The sequence below is a fragment of the Thalassophryne amazonica genome, chromosome 2 (genome assembly GCF_902500255.1).
Source record: "Thalassophryne amazonica chromosome 2, fThaAma1.1, whole genome shotgun sequence".
Lineage (NCBI taxonomy): Eukaryota > Metazoa > Chordata > Actinopteri > Batrachoidiformes > Batrachoididae > Thalassophryne > Thalassophryne amazonica.
The window spans coordinates 86,397,791-86,420,281 of NC_047104.1; the positions used below are offsets into that span (position 1 = coordinate 86,397,791).

The 22,491-nt window shown below is 44.8% G+C and overlaps 1 protein-coding gene across 1 annotated transcript in view; it reads right to left on the minus strand.

The window, feature by feature from the left end:
- The window catches only part of wt1b (WT1 transcription factor b), a 34,834-nt gene that overhangs the window by 10,472 nt on the left and 1,871 nt on the right, over positions 1-22,491 (minus strand). The window contains exons 2-7 of the mRNA XM_034161540.1: positions 21,171-21,293; positions 7,696-7,795; positions 4,092-4,172; positions 2,682-2,817; positions 2,416-2,563; positions 2,000-2,089 (exon numbers count right to left, since the gene is read on the minus strand). Coding sequence (XP_034017431.1) covers positions 2,000-2,089; positions 2,416-2,563; positions 2,682-2,817; positions 4,092-4,172; positions 7,696-7,795; positions 21,171-21,293 — 678 coding nt within the window. The remainder of the gene's footprint in view (positions 1-1,999; positions 2,090-2,415; positions 2,564-2,681; positions 2,818-4,091; positions 4,173-7,695; positions 7,796-21,170; positions 21,294-22,491) is intronic.

Here is a 22,491-nt window from a genome sequence, read left to right on the forward strand (position 1 = left end):
TCTGTTAGAAAAGTATCCGACCTTTTTAGTTTTTTCAAAAACCATATGGATTTGAATCACGTGTGATTGCATCAGCCAAGCTTGAACCTTCGTGCGCATGCATGAGTTTTTTCACGCCTGTCGGTTGTGTCATTCGCCTGTGAGCAGGCTTTGTGTGAGCAGTGGTCCAACCCTCTCATCTATTTTTTATTGCGAATAAATGTCTGAATGATTTGGAGCTTTGCTGCATCAATTTTTTTCCAGAAACTGTGAGAGACCTCCAGGTGGACACCGTTTGGAAAATTAATATGGCTTTCAGGGACGATTTTATGGGGATTATACAGATTAAGAAGTGATCCAGACGGTTTAAAGACCGCTCTCAGCGCCGATCGACATGCTCAGACCCCGCTGAAACAATCAGATCATTTCCAACGTGAAGGCTTTGTTGATCCGGGACCTCGTCTGACTTTCACAAAAAGGCTGAAGATGTGGACATCAGCACTTTTTCAGTACATTCCACCATTACAGGAGTTTTTTCATGGAAAGAAAAGCGGAGGGACGCGCCACGGAGCCGTTCATTACGCGGGACAAAACCACCTCGGTGTTGGTCTCACAGGACGGCTTAAAGGTGGATTTCAGACGGCTGTCGGTTGCTTTTCAGTCGTGTGAATATCCGATTGTGATTGTGCATGAGCTGGACCTGCCCCAACATGTCCTGTGAGGCTTCATCACGGCGTTGCTTTGCACCATGCAGCTCCACCGCGACGCGCGGAATTCTGCTCCTCTTTCCATGACAAAAACTCCTGTAACAGTGGAATGTGCCGTTCATTTCTATACTGGACGCTGTCTTGATCCGGCATGTCATCTGACTAGCACAGGAATTGTGAAAAGACGTGGACATCAGCACTTTTTTGGCACATTGAGACAGACGTGCGGAGGAGTTCCACGCGTCGCGGTGGAGCTGCATGGTGCAAAGAAACGCCATGATGAAGCCTCACAGGACATGTTCTAGCATGTCCAGCTCATGCACAATCACAATCGGATAATCACACGATTGGAAAGCAACCTGAATCCGTCTGAAATCCACCTTTAAGCCGTCCTGTGTTTGTCCCGCGTAATGAACGGCTCCGTGGTGCGTCTCTCCGCTTTTCCTTCCATGAAAAAAACTCCTGTAACAGTGGAATGTGCCAAAAAAGTGCTGATGTCCACATCTTCAGCCTTTTTATGAAAGTCAGATGAGGTCCCAGATCAACAAAGCCTTCACGTTGGAAATGATCTGGTTGTTCCAGCGGGGTTTGAGCCTGTCGATGGGGGCTGCGCTCTCAGCAGTTGTGGGCGGTCTTTAAACCATCTGGATCACTCCTTAATCTGTGTAATCCCCATAAAATCGTCCCTGAAAGCCATATTAATTTTCTGAATGGTGTCCACCTGGAGGTCTCTCACAGTTTCTGGAAAAAAATTGATGCAGCAAAGCTCCAAATCGTTCAGACATTTATTCGCAATAAAAAATAGATGAGAGGGGTGGACCACACCTCACTCAAAGCCTGCTCACAGGCGAATGACGCAACCGACAGGCGTGAAAAAACTCACGCATGCGCACGAAGGTTCAAGCTTGGCTGATGCAATCACACGTGATTCAAATCCATATGGTTTTTGCAAAAAATAAAAACGTCGGATACTTTTCTAACAGACCTCGTAAATATAAGTACAACTACACAATATAAATACCAAACATACTGATCAATACTGGTTTACTGGCTACTACTGTTCATCTCATTCCCGACCTCTGTCTTCCTGTTGCTCCTCCTCCCCCCGAGTCAGGAGTTGTACAGTCTGATGGCCCGAGGGACCAAAGATGAGTGAGTGAGTGAGTGAGTGAGTGAGTGAGTGAGTGAGTGAGTGAGTGAGTGAGTGAGTGAGTGAGTGAGTGAGTGAGTGAGTGAGTGAGTGAGTGAGTGAGTGAGTGAGTGAGTGAAAGATGTGAAAGCAGACTCTTGTGGTGTGCTTGAGCTGGTCCTACCTGTGTGTCTGCGCTGATGTCTCTTTAACTGGTCCGAACGTGAGAAACTGTGGCCACATTCGGTGAAATCACACTGATAAGGCTTCTCTCCTGCAACAACCCCCACAATCATCATCATCATCATCATCACATGGACACGAAATGCTGTCAAGAAGATTTTACGGTTTCATGCACAACTGTTGTATTAACTTTCCCTCTTAATCCACTTGTGTCAGCTACAAACATTCAGCACCATGAATTGCCTTCTTCAAGGGCAGCTCCGTAGTAATCGCTGCTGGTGTACGTCTGCCTAGGAATACACTGAAGATGTGGTGCTATCAGTGTTTTTTTTTTTCCCCTAAACTCTTACAGAGTGACTGGATTTATGGCCACGATTAATAAGTGTAAGCAGTGTATATAAGCTGGCATTAACTCACCGGTGTGTTTGCGGCCGTGCATCTGCAGATGTGACAGTTTGCAGTATCTCTTGCTGCAGCCGGGATAAGCGCACACAAACGGGCGCTTCTTACCGCTCTCTGATGACTTCACAACTGGAGACGCAACGTTAGGCAGCGATCGGACGTCCTTTAAAAAAAGACAAGGCTTAAGAGTTCTGTACATAGTTGACATCTGCACTTTACTGCTTGTGATTGTGTTTAATTTTGTGTTATAACGTGCTGGTGAAAGCAGAAATCTGACTGACCTGAAGCCCTCTGAAGACCCCGTGTGTGTGTATGTGGTACTGTGCACTGCAGCTGAGGAGCACAGGAGGAGGAGCAGGAGCAGGAGCAGGAGCAGGAGGAGCTGGGTCACTGTCGTAGCTGGTCCCAGAGACACTGCTGGGGAGGGACAGAAACCAAACACAACTTAGACAGATAGATAGACAATCAGAAACAAATACTTTTGAAAGACTATGATGCAACTAGAGGCCTCAAAGGATTCAGTTCAACAGATGTCAGTACAATAATACATACACTTTAATATAACACATCTATATCATCACTGTTACAGCCACTTTGTTTGTTTTCTTGTTTTTTTTGACAAATCTGGATGGAAACAAGAGGATTTTCAATTTACTGACAATCTCTTGGAATTAATTTAAATCTATTGGTAATAAACAGAAACATTAAAGTGCTTTTTTTTTTTTTTTAGAGCAAATTTACTTCAAAAACGGTAATGGCAAATAAAGTAGACTCATGAGGGAAACTTTAAAGATATAGATTTTGCTTTTGTTTTTCTCATGCCCCCGTCACGAAAAGCGCCCCATTTTCGTGATATGTTTTTTTTTTATTTTGCTATTTAGAATCTTCCCCTTCTCCTAACTCTAACCATAACCATAGCACGTGTCTACCCTCTCCTAACCATAACCATAACCCCCCAGACCCCTCATCACCCCACATTTCATGCCCCGTCACGAAAAGTGCCCCATTTCCTCCCCCATCCCTGGTTCTCAAGACCAGGCACTTAAGTGGCTCTACTCTACTCTTTTCTACTCTCCTATTTTACTCTTCCTTTTTAGATATTTAGATATACCTTTGTATACTGGCATAGTTCCACCTTAGAACTGGAATATAATATATAAGATATACTTTACTGAATTTTCATAAACCCATAGATTAATGTACTTTTCGTAATGTTGCCACAAATTGCCGTGAGATTGGGTTGAGATGACAAACAAACAACAAAAAAACCCATTATGGTACTGTAAGATAAATCTGCCTGGAGTAGGCAGTTTTCAAAAACAGAGTGCAAGCAGAAAACTAGTGATGGAAGCCACCAAGGCACACATGACAACACCGAAGTAGTTATAGGATTCTTGGCTGCGTTTGGAGTTCATGTTTGTCTTTGCATCACTAGTCACAACTTACTGGTGGAATGAGCAGAGCAGGATTTTAAAACAGGAAAACAAAATAAATCTAGGCTTGAGTATCCCATGTGCCTTCTGGAAAACTGTAGCTGAAACTTCATGTCTTCTTTTTAAGGAAATCCTTGCCTGTTCCATTGTTTCTACACACTGCCAAAGAACCCTTCCAGAGTGGTGAGAGTGCCTTGATGGCTTCCCTCCTCTGTATAGATGCGCAAAAAGCATTAGGTTAAACAAACAAAAGCTCACTTCTTCATGGACGATGTCAGGCTGTTCATTTGGTTCCATGTTACGCAGTCCAGCTGAGATGCCATTTGGTACAGGTTGTCACTGGAACGCACAGCACAGTCGTTAGAATAGGACATCAGTTCTGTAGCATTTAGACCACAAACTTTTAAAGCTGCAACTGTTTTGCATACTTCTGAGGAAAAAAAAAACAGCTAAATATTATGGCCACAACTAAGTAAGTAAGTAAGTAAACTTTATTTATATAGCACTTTTCACAGACAGGGGTCACAAAGCGCTTTACAAGGTAAAACAATAAAAATATACAGTAAAAATACACACTCAGTACTAAAAGATTATTGGCCATGAAAAGCCTGTTTAAAAAGTAGAGTCTTTAGTTGCTTTTTGAACATCTCAGCTGAGTCCAGGGATCGCAGGGACAGAGGGAGTTCGTTCCAGAGACGAGGCGCTACGGCTTTAAAAGATCAGTCTCCTCGAGTTTTAAAGGAGGTTCGAGGAACCATCAACAGGTTCTGACCTAAAGATCTGAGCCTGCAGGCTGAGGTGTAGGGCTGAATCAAGTCAGCAATGTAATCAGGAGCCTGACCATGTAGTGCTCTGAAAGTCAAAACCAAGATTTTAAAATTAATTCTGGAGGCAACAAGGAGGCAGTGGAGGGATTCCAAGATAGGCGTGATGTGGGCTCTCCTGTTGGTGCAGGTCAGAAGCCTCACAGCAGAGTTCTGGACATACTGCAACCGATTTATCTCCTTCTTACCCAGGCAAGTGAACAGGCTGTTGCAATAGTCCAACCGCGTGGAGACAAAGGCATGGATGATTTCCTCTAATTCTTTCTGTGACACCAATTGTTTAAGTTTGGCGATATTTCACAGTTGAAAGAAACAATTCTTCACAAGCTTGCTTGCGTGCTGAGCAAGAGACATTCCTTCATCGAAAATAACACCAAGGTTTCTAAGGCTTGTTTTTGCCGTTAAGCCCAAGTCACCAAGGAGGCTCCTGATAACAGGAACAGCACTGTCAGGGGCAACAATAAGTGTCTCAGTTTTTTTCAGAGTTCAGTTGCAGACGGTTTCCATTAAGCCACTTCTTCACCTGTGACAGGCAGTCAAATAAAGAGTTCAATTTGTGGACTTCTGAAATCTTAAAGGAACAGTACAGTTGTAAGTCGTCCGCAAACAGGTGGTAGGAAATATCTCTGAAGCCCCGAATCAACTGGCCGAGGGGAAGGACATACAACTGAAACAGCAGTGGCCCCAAAACAGAACCTGGCGGGACACCATACTGTAAAGCAGCTCTTTTCGATAGTTTATGGCCAGCCAACACACTAAAGGTCCTCTCCTCCAAGTATGAGGCAAACCACTTCATCACTTCATCAAGTGGTTCAAGTGATTCAGCTATCATCTTGTTTCATATCACCTCCCTTAGTTGTGCAACTATAACCACCATTTTTTTTAGTGTAGCTCGGTCTGTTGAAGGGCTAGGTCCTTGGGACATTTTAGCGGTGGTGTGTGCATACAAGTAACACAGCTCTGAAGTCAGCCCCCGTATATATAGACTAGTGCATTGCCTGTGGGGATCCATGGGCTCTAGATTTGGGTAGTATTTATAAAATAGGTAGCTGACATTTTTCAAGGGTGGTAATTTATTACCATGTAAAGTGTCTATAATGATTTGGAATGGTGTGTGAGTCCACAATGTAATTATCAATGTCCATTGTTCACCGTTGTTAGCTACTATCCCTAAGTTCTCAAAAAATATTAGTCCTATCAACATTCCGCTTTGAGGGAACGTTCATCTTTGACCAAAAATATATAAGCATACCAAACGCCAACTGTCAGCTTTCCCCAGTTTCTCTGTGATCGAAGACATACACATGCATGTATGCACACGTACACAGAGGCCACTTGCCTTTTAATACATAGATAACTCACCTTATTTATTAAAACCATCACTGCTCTACACAAGGATAAAAATGTCCACACACCGCACTCCAAAGTGAGCTCCCATGTGGAGGCGTAAATACAGAGTAACTCTGTCGAAAACCAGAATAAACCCCTTTGTGCATAATGTGGAGTTTTAGTACAAAGTTGAAATTCTATCAGCAAAAATGACGAGTTGTACTTTAATTACGGCGGGGAAGCTACTCAATCATTTTGCTAATTGGCTCTCATGGAGCAGTGTAAACGTAGCGTATCATGGTTGTAAAATCAGCATTAAAACCTTTGTGCCTAGTGTGAACTCTACAACCACTCTGGGCAGATACTAATTTGAATTTCTATCATCAAACTGACAATTTCCACATTAAATATGCAAGGGGAAGCTCCTTTAGCATTTAGCATTTTGCTAATTCACTCCCATGGAACAACATAAATGCAGTGTAACATGGTCGGAATACTAGTAAAAACCCTGTTGTACATAGTGTGGAGTCTATGATTGCTCTGGGAACAAAGAAAGTTGAAATTCTACAGTATTTAGATGAAATCAGTATTCCAGCTGTGGCACACAGTGGGCCATAGTCTGTGTAACTGGTTTCACTTGTTGTTGTTGTTGCTGTTTTGTGAAAATCTTAAAATATTGCATTTAATGTGTATTCATTCTTGCCATCCTTCCTCCCTTGTGGTGATAATAAAGATGTTTCATTGAGGGGAACTCCAAATGCTCATCTTCTTAACACATCCTGTCCACACACTCCCTGACGGCTTCATTAAAAAACACGGGCTCTGAGCCATTCTTTACCTTGGCACATCACACTCACACTTGGCAATGTGACTGTGAGCTCCATGGGGGTGAGTACATCCGTGCCTAGTACGGCACAGCCCGGCACATGACATCACTCCGTCCTCCGTATCGCTCAAGCCGTGAAACATTTCCTGGGGAATTCTACTCCGCATTCCGAGAGAGTCCTTGAGGGAAGGATGGTGATGGCTCTGTAATCAGCTCTGAACTAAAGTGTGGAAAGACTCACTGATATCTGACATACGTCTGGGTGTTTGTTTGAGGGTTTCCAGTTCACGCCGTGAGCAGTAACAGTGCAGGGGAATCTTCTCAAGTCTTATCAGTGGCTGCTCTTCTATTTTGGTAACACATGTTCCTTTTCTTTAATAACAACAGCAAGCGGCATGCATGGAATTTAATCCTAATTTACTAATTTACCCTGTGAGATGTTCTGCCCTACAATGGAATCAAGTTAAAAACACACTCAGCGTAGATTCCCCCCCATCTAGCTGTCACTTTCGCTGAACTTTCGTCCTGGTTTTACCTCCAGGTGCATTCAGACCCATCAGCAGTAGATCACTGTGTTTGTTTTTGGCCTGCTGGGCACCAGTGGGCAGCACTTAACCTCAGAACAAATTAGGATTGACAATCCAAACAGAGTCCAGGCGGACACCAGGCCTAACGTGGGATCAGAGAGAGTTCACGCTTTCTACAAATTACCGGCGAGTGAATAACCTGCGTGTGGTGTTCAGGGAAAGCACCCAGCAGCAATAAATGAGGGAGGAAACATTTTTGTTAAAAGTGTGTCGAAAGGGTGATAGGAGGTGTAGTTGAGGGCGGGGGTGGGGGGGGGTAATTATAGAAAAGTAAAAACAAAGGACTGAATTTGTACCTGTTGTAGTTTCTCAGCAGTAGAGCTTGGCTGCTTGGACAGGACTCGGAGGCACTGTGGCACCCGAACATGGGAGGAGGAGCGCTGAACTGCTGGTCAACTAATCAGAAATTTAAAAGAAGAAGAACAGTTTCAAATGTTGCCAGAATGCATCACAGCTCCTAAAGTAAAGCTTTCACCTCAGTTTTCCATAATCTCATATGAGCTTCATTTTTGTTACTTTACCTCAGGAAATCATGCTTTCTGCTGTTTTTAAGGGGGGGGGGGGGGGGGGGGGGGGGGGGGTGCAGAATTACTTAAAAAGATATTATAAGTCATCTATCACCAAACTTTGTGATGAGGTTGGACCTAATCTACAAGAGAAACCAGTCCATTTTCCCCTGTGGCGGTAACAGCGTAAGGCTTGTATAGGAAAAAATGTACTGTATGTGAGTGGGTGAGTGAGTTCATTCATCTCAACCAACCTGTAGACAATAACTCAAAAACAATTCAATGTTATCACCTTGTAACTCACCAAATTAAAAGCGCACATAATGACGGTGGATTTTGTAGCATCCAAAATGTCCTTGTAACTCTTTGATCTCTACCTAACTGCTTTTCAACATGGCTGATGTACAAAATGTCCTTGTATTTGGCACAACTATCTGGTCTTTTTATAGCTGTCTAATTGATAAAACCATCTGATCTTTTTATAGATGTCTAACTGATGAAACCAAAGTATTCACATCTAATTGGGCGACATGATGGAACACTCTGATGTGTTGCGCAACACGCAAACGTACACTATAACATTTTTACATGCTGTTTTGAACACAACATGAGCAGACACCCGCTCATAACCACCTACTTCACTTTTGCAGCCAATTACACAGCTACTGATTCACGACAGTTTAAGGACCGCCCACATGGGGCCAGTTGGAGGAACAAAAGTTAGCATAGAAAGGAAATCTGGGCTGATGCTTTAAAAGTTGAAAGAGTTACAGCTCTTCAATCATTCATGGTAGCGTTTACCACAGTCATCAGTCGACTCATCAGCACTCTGATCTCAATGAAAAGGATCCACCAAGACACAATAAAATAAAATAATGTTACTCTGTTTATGATCCACACAACACCGTACAGTACCGACCCAAAGCACTTGGTGGAAACGGGGCTGTCAGCATATGCTGGCTGTCAGCATATGCTGGTTAATCGTCCAGGTGTGGCAGGGCCTGTCGTTCAACTACTTATCTGTTGATTCACCTGCTCTGTGAAGCTTGATATCATTTGATAGCTGGTTTCTGCCACCTGCATGGATGGTTAGGGGAATCTGGATGGATTATGGTGAGTTACAAACAGCTATGATTAAATTTAGATGTAGTTTTGTCCATCTGCCATTTGGTGGCCACCAGCTAACTAGTTAAGCTAGCAGTGATGAAAACAAACATGATAGCCAATACATAGGCAAACATCTGGTAAAATACACAACAGAACTGGAAGATAAAACTACATTTAAATAATAGAGAGTATGTGTGGCAGGATGATACCAAAACCTTTCATCAGTACTATGCAGAATAGTTAAGGCAGACCCAAATCTTTTCAACACGTGTTTTGCAACATAGTTCCTGAATCTGTATCAAACATGGGGCCTTGTTACATCAAGTACTGTTTTGAAACACTTATTTCAAAACATTCAAAACCAGCACGTGCATTGCTTGCATAGCAGAGCTGAATAAAAATGAGGGTGTAACATTTCTAACATTCGGCATATATTGCCACATACAAATCATTTCTTTCTGAATGTTTCACAATAAAACCACTTTATTGTGGTGTCACCGGCGGTCCTTTACTTTGAAACTGCAGATGTGTTTCCCACATAGCTAAATTTTCAGATGGTAAACACTGAATTGCTAAACTTTCTAAAAACAAACTTTACCATATTTCATCATGCAAGATGCCGGTCTGAAGTAGATACGTGTGTGACAAAATATGATACAGGAAAATCAGAGATAGCGATGTTTATTAGATGTTTAGCTACTGGAGCTATGTGGGGATTAATGTTTGTGTCGGATCTACACCTCTAATCCTGGACTGTTTGAGTGATACGTGTACTCAGAATGTAAATTATACAATGACAATTTCAGGGTCTTTGCATAATATTTGTTAGCTAATCTTAGAGAAGGTAAGTGTTAGCTTTAGCTCACTAAAATTAGTTAGTTAAACTGTGATATAAAGTTAGAAAGTAGCTAACTTGGCATTTATGTTGGGAAGGTGTCGTAACACGGACCCACAACAGGGGGCGCAAATGAACGGACAATGGATAAGAAAAGGAGTAACAATTTAATGTTGCAAAAGAACACAACGGAAAATAAACAAGAATAATGATGCCAATCATACACAGGAGGACTGCGGGCAGGCTTGAAGATAGGAGACCTCGGATGAACGAAGAGCCGGGGCCCACACCGCTTCTACCACCAACGGCCTGAAGAACACCGAAGCCGCCAAGCCCTGAGTCCCCAGGTGGTCTCTGTCCTCCGTTGTCGGCCCTGGTACTGCTGGCAGACAGAAACAGAAGGTGGTAAGTGTCAGTCCTCACACCCAGCATCCTTTATAAATAATTCCTCCGGGAGGGATAACCTCCACCTCCAGGAACGTCTTTACTCGTGCAGCTCCCGTTTGTCCCTCTCCTGGGTCTTCACGGGCATGCGACTGCACACAGAACAATATTAGATTAACAGTAATCACAGCAGAGAAGGTTACCTCTAGTCGTAGAAGATTTCTCGGCGAGGAGGTGGAGTTGCCGTCCGGCCTTTATGGTGATGGTGATGAGATGAATGAGTGACAGCTGGTGTTGAGGATGAGTGACAGCTGTCACTCCCAGTGGCTCTGGCGCCCTCTTGTGCTTGAAGCCCGCACTCCAAGCAGGGCGCCATCTGGTGGTGGTGGGCCAGCAGTACCTCCTCTTCAGCGGCCCACACAACAGGACCCCCTCCTCAACGGGCACCTCCTGGCGCCCGACCAGGCTTGTCCGGGTGTCGGTGGTGGAAATCGACCAGAAGGGCCGGGTCCAGGATGAAGCTCCTCTTCACCCAGGAGCGTTCTTCGGGTCCGTAACCCTCCCAGTCCACCAAGTACTGAAAACCCCGACCCTTCCGACGGACGTCCAGGAGCCGACGAACAGTCCATGCCGGCTCCCCGTCGATGATCCGGGCAGGAGGTGGGTCGGGTCCAGGGGTGCAGAGTGGAGAGGTGTGGTATGGATCGAGTTTAGAAACATGAAAAACCGGATGGATCCGCAGTGAAGCCGGGAGTGTCAGCTTCACTGCGGCCGGACTGAGGATTTTGGCGATGGAAAATGGCCCGATGAAACGGTCCTTTAGTTTGTGGGATGTCACCTGGAGCGGGATGTCCTTGGTGGATAACCACACCTCCTGCCCCGGTTGGTATGCAGGGGCCGGGGAACGCCGGCGGTCTGCATGGGCCTTGGCCCTCGTCCGGGCCCGCAACAGGGCAGAGCGGGCGGTCCGCCACACCCGGCGGCACCTCCGCAGGTGGGCCTGGACCGAGGGTACCCCGACCTCTCCCTCCACAAGTGGGAATAATGGGGGCTGGTAGCCCAGACACGCTTCAAAGGGGGAGAGGCCGGTGGCAGAAGATACTTGGCTGTTGTGAGCGTACTCAATCCAGGCCAGATGGTTACTCCAGGCCGCCGGGTGCACGGAGGTGACACAGCGAAGAGCCTGTTCAAGGTCCTGGTTCGCCCGCTCTGCCTGGCCGTTCGTCTGTGGGTGATACCCGGACGAGAGACGTACGGTGGCCCCCAGCTCCTTACAAAAACTCCTCCAGACTTGCGAGGAAAACTGGGGACCACGATCCGAGACGATGTCCGACGGTATCCCATGCAGACGCACGACGTGGTGGACCAGGAGGTCTGCCGTCTCCTGGGCCGTCGGGAGCTTCGGGAGGGCCACGAAGTGGGCCGCCTTGGAGAACCGGTCCACTATCGTCAGTATGGCGGTGTTGCCCTGGGACGGCGGGAGGCCCGTGACGAAGTCCAGGCCGATGTGGGACCAGGGGCGATGAGGCACAGGCAGGGGTTGGAGTAGACCCCTGGTCTTGTGATGGTCCGCCTTGCCCCTGGCACAGGTGGTACAGGCCTGGACGTAGTCCCGGACGTCGGCTTCCAGTGACGCCCACCAGAAGCGCTGCTGGACTACTGCCACGGTCCTACGCACTCCGGGATGACAGGAGAGCTTGGATCCGTGGCAGAAGTCCAAGACGGCAGCCCTAGCCTCTGGTGGGACGTAGAGTTTGTTCTTCGGACCGTCTTCCGGGTCCGGGTTCTTTGCCTGGGCCTCCCGGACGATCTCCTCCACGTCCCAGGTGAGGGTGGCCACGACAGTGGACTCGGGAAGGATGGTGTCGATGGGGTCCGACAACTCGGCCTTGGCCTCCTCTTCGTGCACCCGGGACAATGCATCGGATCGTTGATTCCTGGTCCCGGGGCGGTAGGTGATCCGGAAGTCAAAGCGCGCAAAGAACAGGGACCAGCGGGCTTGCCTGGGGTTCAGCCGCTTGGCGGTCCGGATGTACTCCAGGTTCCGGTGGTCCGTAAAAACCGTGAAAGGCCCTGTAGCTCCCTCCAACAGGTGTCTCCACTCTTCCAGAGCCTCCTTCACCGCGAGGAGTTCTCGATTGCCCACGTCATAATTCCGTTCAGCGGGGGTCAACCTGCGGGAATAGTAGGCACAAGGATGGAGAACCTTATCGGACTCCCCGCTCTGGGACAGCACGGCTCCTATTCCTGAGTCTGAGGCATCCACCTCCACTACAAACTGGCGAGTAGGATCAGGCTGCACCAGAACTGGCGCAGACGAAAATCGGCGTTTCAACTCCTTAAACGCGGCCTCGCACCGGTCCGACCAGGTGAAGGGGACTTTAGTGGAGGTCAGGGCGGTCAGGGGGCTAACAACCTGACTGTAACCCTTAATGAACCTCCTGTAGAAGTTTGCAAAGCCGAGGAACTGTTGCAGCTTCCTACGGCTTTTTGGTTGGGGCCAATCCCTCACCGCCGCAACCTTGGCCGGATCCGGGGCGACGGAGTTGGAGGAGATGATAAACCCCAAGAAGGACAAAGAAGTGCGGTGGAACTCACACTTCTCGCCCTTCACAAACAGCCGGTTTTCTAACAACCGCTGTAGGACCTGACGTACATGCCGGACATGGGTCTCAGGATCCGGGGAAAAGATGAGTATATCATCCAGATATACGAAGACAAACCGATGCAGGAAGTCCCGCAAGACGTCGTTAACCAATGCTTGGAACGTCGCGGGCGCATTGGTGAGACCAAACGGCATGACCAGGTACTCAAAATGACCTAACGGGGTGTTAAATGCCGTCTTCCATTCGTCTCCCTTCCAGATCCGAACTAGGTGGTACACATTCCTAAGATCGAGTTTGGTGAATATTTTGGCTCCATGCAGGGGTGTGAACACCGAATCCAAGAGGGGCAATGGGTATCGATTGCGAACCGTGATCTCGTTCAATCCCCTGTAATCGATGCATGGACGGAGTCTGCCGTCTTTCTTGCCCACAAAAAAGAAACCAGCACCCATCGGGGAGGTGGAGTTCCGGATCAACCCGGCGGCCAAGGAGTCCCGGATGTAGGTCTCCATTGATTCGCGTTCCGGACGTGAGAGGTTGTACAGTCTACTGGACGGGTACTCAACGTCCGGAATCAAATCAATGGCACAATCGTACGGTCGGTGCGGTGGAAGAGTGAGTGCCAGATCTTTGCTGAAGACGTCAGCCAGATCATGGTACTCCCCTGGCACCGCCGTCAGATTGGGAGGGATTTTAACCTCCTCCTTAGCCGTGATCCCGGGAGGAACCGAGGATCCTAAACACTCCCGGTGGCAGGTTTCGCTCCACTGCACCACGGCCCCAGACAGCCAATCGATCCGGGGATTGTGCTTCACCATCCAAGGAAAACCCAAAATCACTCGGGAGGTAGAAGGTGTCACGTAAAACACGATCTCCTCCCAGTGATTCCCAGACACAACCAGGGTCACAGGCTGGGTCCGGTGTGTGATTAGCGGGAGTAGAGTGCCATCTAGTGCCCGTACCTTCAAAGGCGAAGGCAGAGCCACTAGAGGGAGCCCCACTTCCTTTGCCCATCTGCTATCCAACAGATTCCCTTCGGACCCCGTGTCCACCAGTGCTGGGGCGTGAAGGGTTAAATCCCCACTCAGGATTATCACTGGGATTCATGCTGATTTGCGGGGTTTCCCCGTGTACATGTTATGGCCCACCCTTAGCCCAGTTTCTAAGGATGGGCGTTGGTGTTTGACCGTTTGGGGCAGTCTTTTAACATGTGTTCACATGAGCCACAGTAAAAACATTCCCGCGGGCCAGTCTCCTTTGTCTGATATCAGATCTCACTTTGGCCCTGCTCGTGTCCATAGCTTCGTCAGCAGGGGGAGCTGTTGCCACACGGAGCCCACTGGCAATGGAGCGTGGGGACGACGTCACCCTTTCAGACCCGGAAGAGAGAGGGACGGCTTGTGCCCGGCCACGCCCCCCGGCCTGCTCCCGACGGTGTTCATTCAAACGGTTGTCTAAGCGTATAACCAGAGTGACAAGCCCGTCGAAATCCTGCGGTTCGTCCTTAGCCAGTAAATGCTCCTTCAGTACTGGAGACAGTCCGCTTATGAAGGCAGCGCGGAGCGCAACGTCATTCCAACCCGACCTCGCAGCCGCGATGCGGAAGTCGACAGCGTAATCAGCTGCGCTCCGACGCCCCTGTCTCAGTGACAGCAGCACGGTCGAGGCGGTCTCGCCTCTGTTGGGATGATCAAACACATGTTTGAATTCCCGTATAAACCCAGCGTATGACGTCAGAAGCCATGACTGCTGTTCCCAGAGCGCTGTAGCCCAAGCGCGTGCCTCACCTCGAAGCAGATTAATTACATAAGCCACACGGGTGGCGTCTGCTGCGTACATGACTGGACGCTGTGCAAAAACGAGCGAACACTGCATTAGGAAGTCTGCGCACGTTTCCACACAGCCTCCGTACGGTTCGGGAGGACTTATGTAAGCTTCAGGGGATGGTGGGGGGGGTAGTTGAACGGCCAGTGGAACATCTACATTAGGCCCCGGGCCAGCAGGGGGAGACACTGCAGCGACGCTCGACTCGCGTGCTTCCACTCTGGCGGTGAGAGCCTCCATCCTCTGATTGAGGATTGCATTTTGCTCGGTCACTAGCTGTAACTGAGCAGTGAAAGCGGTAAGGATTTGCTGCAGATCACTTACCACGCCTCCTGCTGACGCCTGTGCTCCTTGTTCTCCCATTGGCTGTTCAAGCTGTGGTTGACGCCCCTCGGGATCCATGACGAATGGCCGAGAAATCCTGTTGGGAAGGTGTCGTAACACGGACCCACAACAGGGGGCGCAAATGAACGGACAATGGATAAGAAAAGGAGTAACAATTTAATGTTGCGAAAGAACACAACGGAAAATAAACAAGAATAATGATGCCAATCATACACAGGAGGACTGCGGGCAGGCTTGAAGATAGGAGACCTCGGATGAACGAAGAGCCGGGGCCCACACCGCTTCTACCACCAACGGCCTGAAGAACACCGAAGCCGCCAAGCCCTGAGTCCCCAGGTGGTCTCTGTCCTCCGTTGTCGGCCCTGGTACTGCTGGCAGACAGAAACAGAAGGTGGTGAGTGTGAGTCCTCACACCCAGCAACCTTTATAAATAATTCCTCCGGGAGGGATAACCTCCACCTCCAGGAACGTCTTTACTCGTGCAGCTCCTGTTTGTCCCTCTCCTGGGTCTTCACGGGCATGCGACTGCACACAGAACAATATTAGATTAACAGTAATCACAGCAGAGAAGGTTACCTCTAGTCGTAGAAGATTTCTCAGCGAGGAGGTGGAGTTGCCGTCCGGCCTTTATGGTGATGGTGATGAGATGAATGAGTGACAGCTGGTGTTGAGGATGAGTGACAGCTGTCACTCCCAGTGGCTCTGGCGCCCTCTTGTGCTTGAAGCCCGCACTCCAAGCAGGGCGCCATCTGGTGGTGGTGGGCCAGCAGTACCTCCTCTTCAGCGGCCCACACAACAATTTATTTGTAGACACTTGACACAATTAAAAGTATGAAGTATATGTAAATATTTTTGACATCCCCCCACCCATAACTGTTGTTTAACCTCTTTTGGGGGAGTCCAAGATTTAATTGAAGGCCATCAATTTCAATTTATTCAATTTGTAGAGCGCCAACTCACGACAGCGTTGCCCCAAAGCACAACACACAAAACAAGCCAAAAACAAATTAAAATGAATTAAAAGATTAAAAAGCACAATTGAAAAAGTAAAAGAAATATTGAATATTAAAAGAAATAAGGCGTCAGGCTTCTTTAGCAACCACATCATAGGGTGATGACCAAGTGGTTAGTGCACTTGGTGACCTGGCTCAAACCCCATCCCTGCCACATTTCTCCATATAATGTGGAGTTGCGTCAGGAAGGGCATCCAGCATAAAACCTGTGCCAATTCAATATGCAGACCCACCTCGGATTTGCTGTGGTGACCCTGAGTGAAAGCAAGGGAGCAGCCGAAGAAACATATGTATTAAACTGAACATGACTGACAAATGTGTGTAAATTTGATCTGTTAAAGCAGTGAGTTTTCATAAGCCTGACTCTTCAATATATATATATATATATATATATATATATATATATATATATATATATATATATATATATATATATATATATATATATATTTTTTTTTTTTTTTTTTAACTCTTTTTAACCTTATGTTGTTTGGGATTGATAGGGTCATTGTGCCACAAGGCTAAACAATTCAGGGGCTCTGTCTGAAGGAGACTTCAACAGTCATCAGGGATCAAACTCACAGTCCTTCTGTTTGTGAGAAACCTACTCGACTGACTACACTAGTCAACCCTTCATTATTAAAATAAATTGAAGATTTTTTTTTTTAAACAAGGCTAAATATAATAGAGTTTAGTTTTTATAATAGAGTATAATAGTTTTTGCTGAGTGTTTGGCCTGATCAAGTCAAGGAAAAGCTAAAGATTCATCACTGAATATGACTTTCATCCAGTCATCCACAGTCCACGATTGCTTTTCCTTAGCCCATTGTAACCTTGTATTTTTCTGTTTAGGTGTTAATGATGGCTTTCGTTTAGCTTTTCTGTATGTAAATCCCATTTCCTTTAGGCGGTTTCTTACAGTTCGGTCACAGATGTTGACTCCAGTTTCCTCCCATTCGTTCCTCATTTGTTTTGTTGTGCATTTTCGATTTTTGAGACATATTGCTTTAAGTTTTCTGTCTTGACGCTTTGATGTCTTCCTTGGTCTACCAGTATGTTTGCCTTTAACAACCTTCCCATGTTGTTTGTATTTGGTCCAGAGTTTAGACACAGCTGACTGTGAACAACCAACATCTTTTGCAACATTGCGTGATGATTTACCCTCTTTTAAGAGTTTGATAATCCTCTCCTTTGTTTCAGTTGACATCTCTCGTGTTGGAGCCATGATTCATGTCAGTCCACTTGGTGCAACAGCTCTCCAAGATGTGATCACTCCTTTTTAGATGCAGACTAACGAGCAGATCTGATTTGATGCAGGTGTTAGTTTTGGGGATGAAAATTTACAGGGTGATTCCATAATTTATTCCTCAGAATTGAGTGAGTCCATATTTTTTTTCCTCTGCTTGGTCTAAAAAAGTAACCGTTACTGACTGCCACAATTATTTTTCCTGATTTCTTAGTGTTTCTTAAAGCGAGAAAGTTGCCATTTGAAATGACTTTAGTTTTGTGTCATGTCTGTGATCTGCTTTTTTTCTACAAAATTAAACAACTGAATGAACATCCTCGGAGGCCGGTGATTCCATAATTATTGCCAGGGGTTGTACTAATCCACCGTGCTGCCAAAAATAAATAAATAAATAAATAAATAAAAGACTGCTTGAGACTTCCATGACCCAATCCTAGATAAGTGGTTGAAGATGAGTGAGTGACTGTTTGAGACTTGGCCTGGTTGTCTGCCTGTGTGGTTTCCATCCAGGATCCAAGGCATTTCAGTGGTGTGGTAGATGCAGAACACTGGCTTAGTGGTTAGCACTGTTGCCTCACTGCAAGAAGGTCATGGGATCAATTCCCACTGTTGGCCTTTCTGTGTGCAGTTTGCATGTTCTCCCCATGATTGCGTGGGTTTCCTCTGGGTGCGCCGGTTTCCTCACACATCCACAGACATGCAGGTTAGGTGAATTGGAAACTTTATAACTGTCCAGGTCTCCCTTGTAAAAGAGATCTTGATCTCAATGGGACTAACCTGGATAAGTAAAGGATAAATTAAAGTGTAGCAGGGGGTGACACCAGTCGATTCTTACAGACTTGGCCCACATGCTTTGACTTAGGTGTGCTTTAGTGCCTTCTAGTGGTAAAAATGTGATTAGTAGTTGGATCATCGTGCTGCCATATATGGAGGAGTGAGGTACTGTTTACACATTATAAATTATTGGCGTCCTCCTCCCACCCATGTGCTTAAAGGGATTTTGTCCCCAAGTGCTTGCTGAGAGGATTACCAAAATGTCAAGTGGAACCTCTGGTGCTTCTCAGAAATGAAGCCAGCACAGAAGTGCCAAACCTTGCAGTTCCTTGAGTCGCTGGCTCCACAGACCCCATATGCACTCTGAGTGCTTCTGGACTTAAAGTGAGGATAACTTTCTTAAGCATGTGCATAACTGGACAACTAACATACTTTATAAAAAAGGTGAAAATATTTCTGAAATGTTCTCCTGTAAGTGCACTTACATAAATGAATAAATTAAAGATGATCAGTTTGCTTGCTTTTTAAAAGAGGTCTGCGCTAGTGTAAGTTTCTACACGGGAGCACGGCTGTTATTTTCAAAGAAGGTCTATCAGAAACAGTGGTCCTGTTCAGGTTCATATAGTATATTGGTCCCCAGACAGTTTTTGACATTCCAGCAGAGTCACATAAAGCTGCTTCCCCAAGTTATTTCCAGAGTTGTTAACCATATGCCTGGAAAGTGAGGTGAAGTGGTGATCACATGTGCTGCTCACTGTACGTGCATGCAGACAGACAGATGACAGACAGATGACAGACAGATGACAGGCGAACAGCCGGTATCTTGAGATGTATACAGTCATGGTAGGGATGGGTATTGATAAGATTTTATCGATATTGATGCCATTATCGATTCTGCTTATCGATCCGATTCCTTATCGATTCCCTTATCGATACCTCTTGTGAATTTTGTACTAAAAGTAGGCTTTACAGGTTTTCTATGTATTTCATTGAGTCTTAAAGTAAATAAATATGAAATTGGTCACTGTATCCTTGATCTCTGGACATAAATAAAAATAAACAAAACAGTGTTTCGCTTTGAAGTTATTAATTCCGACTGGACTCTATCGTTCTAACTTGACTTGTCAGAGAGCCGTGCAGCGTTTGGAGTTGTGTGAACAGAACGGAGGATGATTCTCGTTTCTTTCTCACAACACAGGAGTCCCAGTTAGTGACTTTAATCTGCACAAAAGTGACTCATGATTTCACATATTCAGGGATGAAAGTGGTGAAAAACAAAAAAAGCTGAAACCTAAAAATTACCCCCAACACCACCTGCACGAAAATGTTTGAATTCTAGAAGCTCTGAAATGCAATCTGGGGCTATTCCAGACGATAAACTGGAGTGAGAGCAGCATCCATTTAGTGAGAAAAAAATCCAACTTTCCTCATTCAGATTCATTCCAGTAGTATTCTGTTCTTACTAGGATGCTGCAGTTTTCTAGTTTGGCAGATAGTTCTGGAGGAAATCACGGAAATTAACACATTGAAAATATGGTTTGACCGAAACAAATTGTCATTAAACTTAAATAAGACAGGGATGAAATGGAGGTGTAAGAGACACTAGGTGTTCACAGGAAACACTTATTTATTTCTGTATGTATGTATTTATGTATGTTCATTGTTAGTTGGTTTTATATTTTCTGTTGTGTTTCTGTTCAGGTTCTTTTTGTCTCTTTCTCTAAAATTGTATATAATAACTAATCATTAGAGTATTAATATATAAACAAAAATAAATTTAAAAAATATTAGAATTTGTAATACATTTGACTCTTTTATGACAACAAACGCTTATTATACAGAAAACAAATGCACCCGAACGTGATGACATCTGCAATTGCTTAATGCTAACTTTAACATTGAAAATGCCATAGACATGCTAACGGGTTAGCATCGCTCCTGTTTTTAAGTTATAAAATACATCTATCTATCTATCGACCACAGGTGGGAATCGAGCCCACAACCTTCTTTCTGTGAGGCAACAGTGCTAACCATGATATCCCCATGCTGCATTCAGCTAATCAGCTAGCAGCTAATTAGTGAAGTTAAATCCTATGTTAACAGATTAGCTTTTCAGCTAACTCTGTAGACCATTAGCATTAAATTTCGTTCCCCTAGGTTCAAGTCAGCTAACATTTTTATTAAAATAAAGTTTAATGAACCAAAGTGTCTGTAAATGGTAACATCGTATATGTTTATTCCTGTTGGAGGTTACACTAATCCACTAATCCAGTAAGTGAAATTGACATATCGTGCAAAAGCAACAAGCATCGCCTTCAGGAGATGGAGGTCAAACCTGAGTAAATACATGGATTTGATAATTAAAATTATTTTCTACATGTATTTTTATTTCTTAATCATTCGTGTTTGTTTAATACTTTCTGTGTTATGAATTAACTATATGTATGGAAACTACTGTTTAACGTAATTTGTTCATTTAATTATTTATGTAGGCTACATTTTCATCATAGTCTGATTTTGGCAGACTGAACTGTTTTAGGAACCGCCGTGTTTATGCTTAAACATATTAAAATTTCACCTCTTTAGGTCTGTTTTTCTAGCTAACAAAAAAACAAAAACAAAAAACAAAGAAAAAAATAAAATAAAATCCAAAGCTAATTCCTACTTAAAAAGCAATTGATTATCTATAGCTTCCAACAAATGTTTTAGCAGTTTGTCGGTTTAATGTTTTTGGATTAGTGCAGTGGTTCTCAAACGTTTTCAGTCCAAGAGCCACTTGACCAATGAAAAAATCTTGCACCTCACCTAACTCACAAAATAAACAAAACAATAGTCATTTAAATACGATTTGAGTTAATAATGAAAATAATACATACATGCTTCTATCTATTAGACTTTGGAGTCTCTGTTTTTCAGCAGTTTGAGAACGATTTGCTATTAATTATGACATTAATTTAAAATATGGTATTTTACCAATATTCTCACGGCCCAGTAGCGGCGGTCTGTGGACCGCTGTTTGAGAAAGGGCGGATTTGTGGTTAATGAAGCTAACTTTTAGATGAGCTGTTCCCACCACTGTAACCTTTGCGTGACTTTCCGGTCAGTCAGTGGGAATATGTGCTGATAGTTACCCATGCTGTTGGGTGGGGACACTGAGTCCTCGTGTTTGAAGGACAGGCTGGACAGCTGAGGACTGAGATGAGATGGCGTGTGTCCGTAAGTGGGGTTGTTGTCCAAAGTGAGTGCTCCATAACCTTAGAGATAGCAAATAAAGAAGAGCAGGGCGAAGTTAAAATGTTGTTTTTGATCTGGTAGAGTCGTTAGATTACCGTCTGACAAATGAGTGTAGCATTCTGAAGTCTTCGGGGTCTGCTGACTTTATCTGAATCCCCTGGCAGTAGCTCATCATCACTAGCAGGGTGACCACAGAGAGACATCCATCACGCCACAAAATCCTTTTTCCTTGTAACACAGTAACATATTCCTTCCACCACCCCGCCAACTGTCTACCGTTGGCCTTGTGGTTGCAGTATTTATGGCAGGTGGAAAAAGAAATTTGGCAAACACACTACAGATGGATTGAGGAGAACTATTGTCAAACGTGCTGAAGTATGGGAAGTATGAATTACAAACTTTGTAACTAAAAGCGCTATCAGAATACTGTAGATATCGAGACTCTACGCACAATTTCGCTTTTACCTTTTTTAAATTTCTTAACATTTCTAAAAATGAAAGAAAAAATCAATTTAATATATTAATTTTTTAAAAATTATTCCTTTAAGGTTATATCAAAAACAGTTTTATAAACTTTAATATAGAGATGCCTAAATTTTGGTATGAGTTTAAAGGGGATCATTTTAGAAATTTTAATATGTAAAAGCCTGATTTATTTATTTATTTATTTATTACGTCACGCCAGGGACGTAATAAAATCATGGTATTTATTTATTTATTTGTCTGTTAGCAGGATTATGTCAAAACTACTCCACGGATTTTCACCAAATTTGCAATTTATTGACATAAACAAATTAAAATTTAAAAACTTAAAAATAAAAACTGAAAGGTATGTAGACTTTCTATACTGGCATGTAATTATCTCAGGTAGAGGTGAAGATGTGTGTCTGTTTTGGAGGTTTTTCCAAAGGGGCAAAAGTGTGTTATTTGAACTATAACCTTTGAAGGGTTCCTATTCACTCCAGACAAAAATGAAGACTATACTGACACAAACTGTGCTTCCCACTTGTGACAAATGATTAATTCACATCCGCTGAAAAACAGCCAGGTGGGTATTAGTAATAGCTATATGAAAACCATGATGTCAGTAGTTCACAGGCTCTTATATCATGAGGCTGGTTAAGGCTGGTGTTGAAACATTCTGGAGAAAAATGGCTCATCTGCCCTCACGGTCAGAACACTATGCTGAGCATTTTATCACTTACATTTCCCAAACAT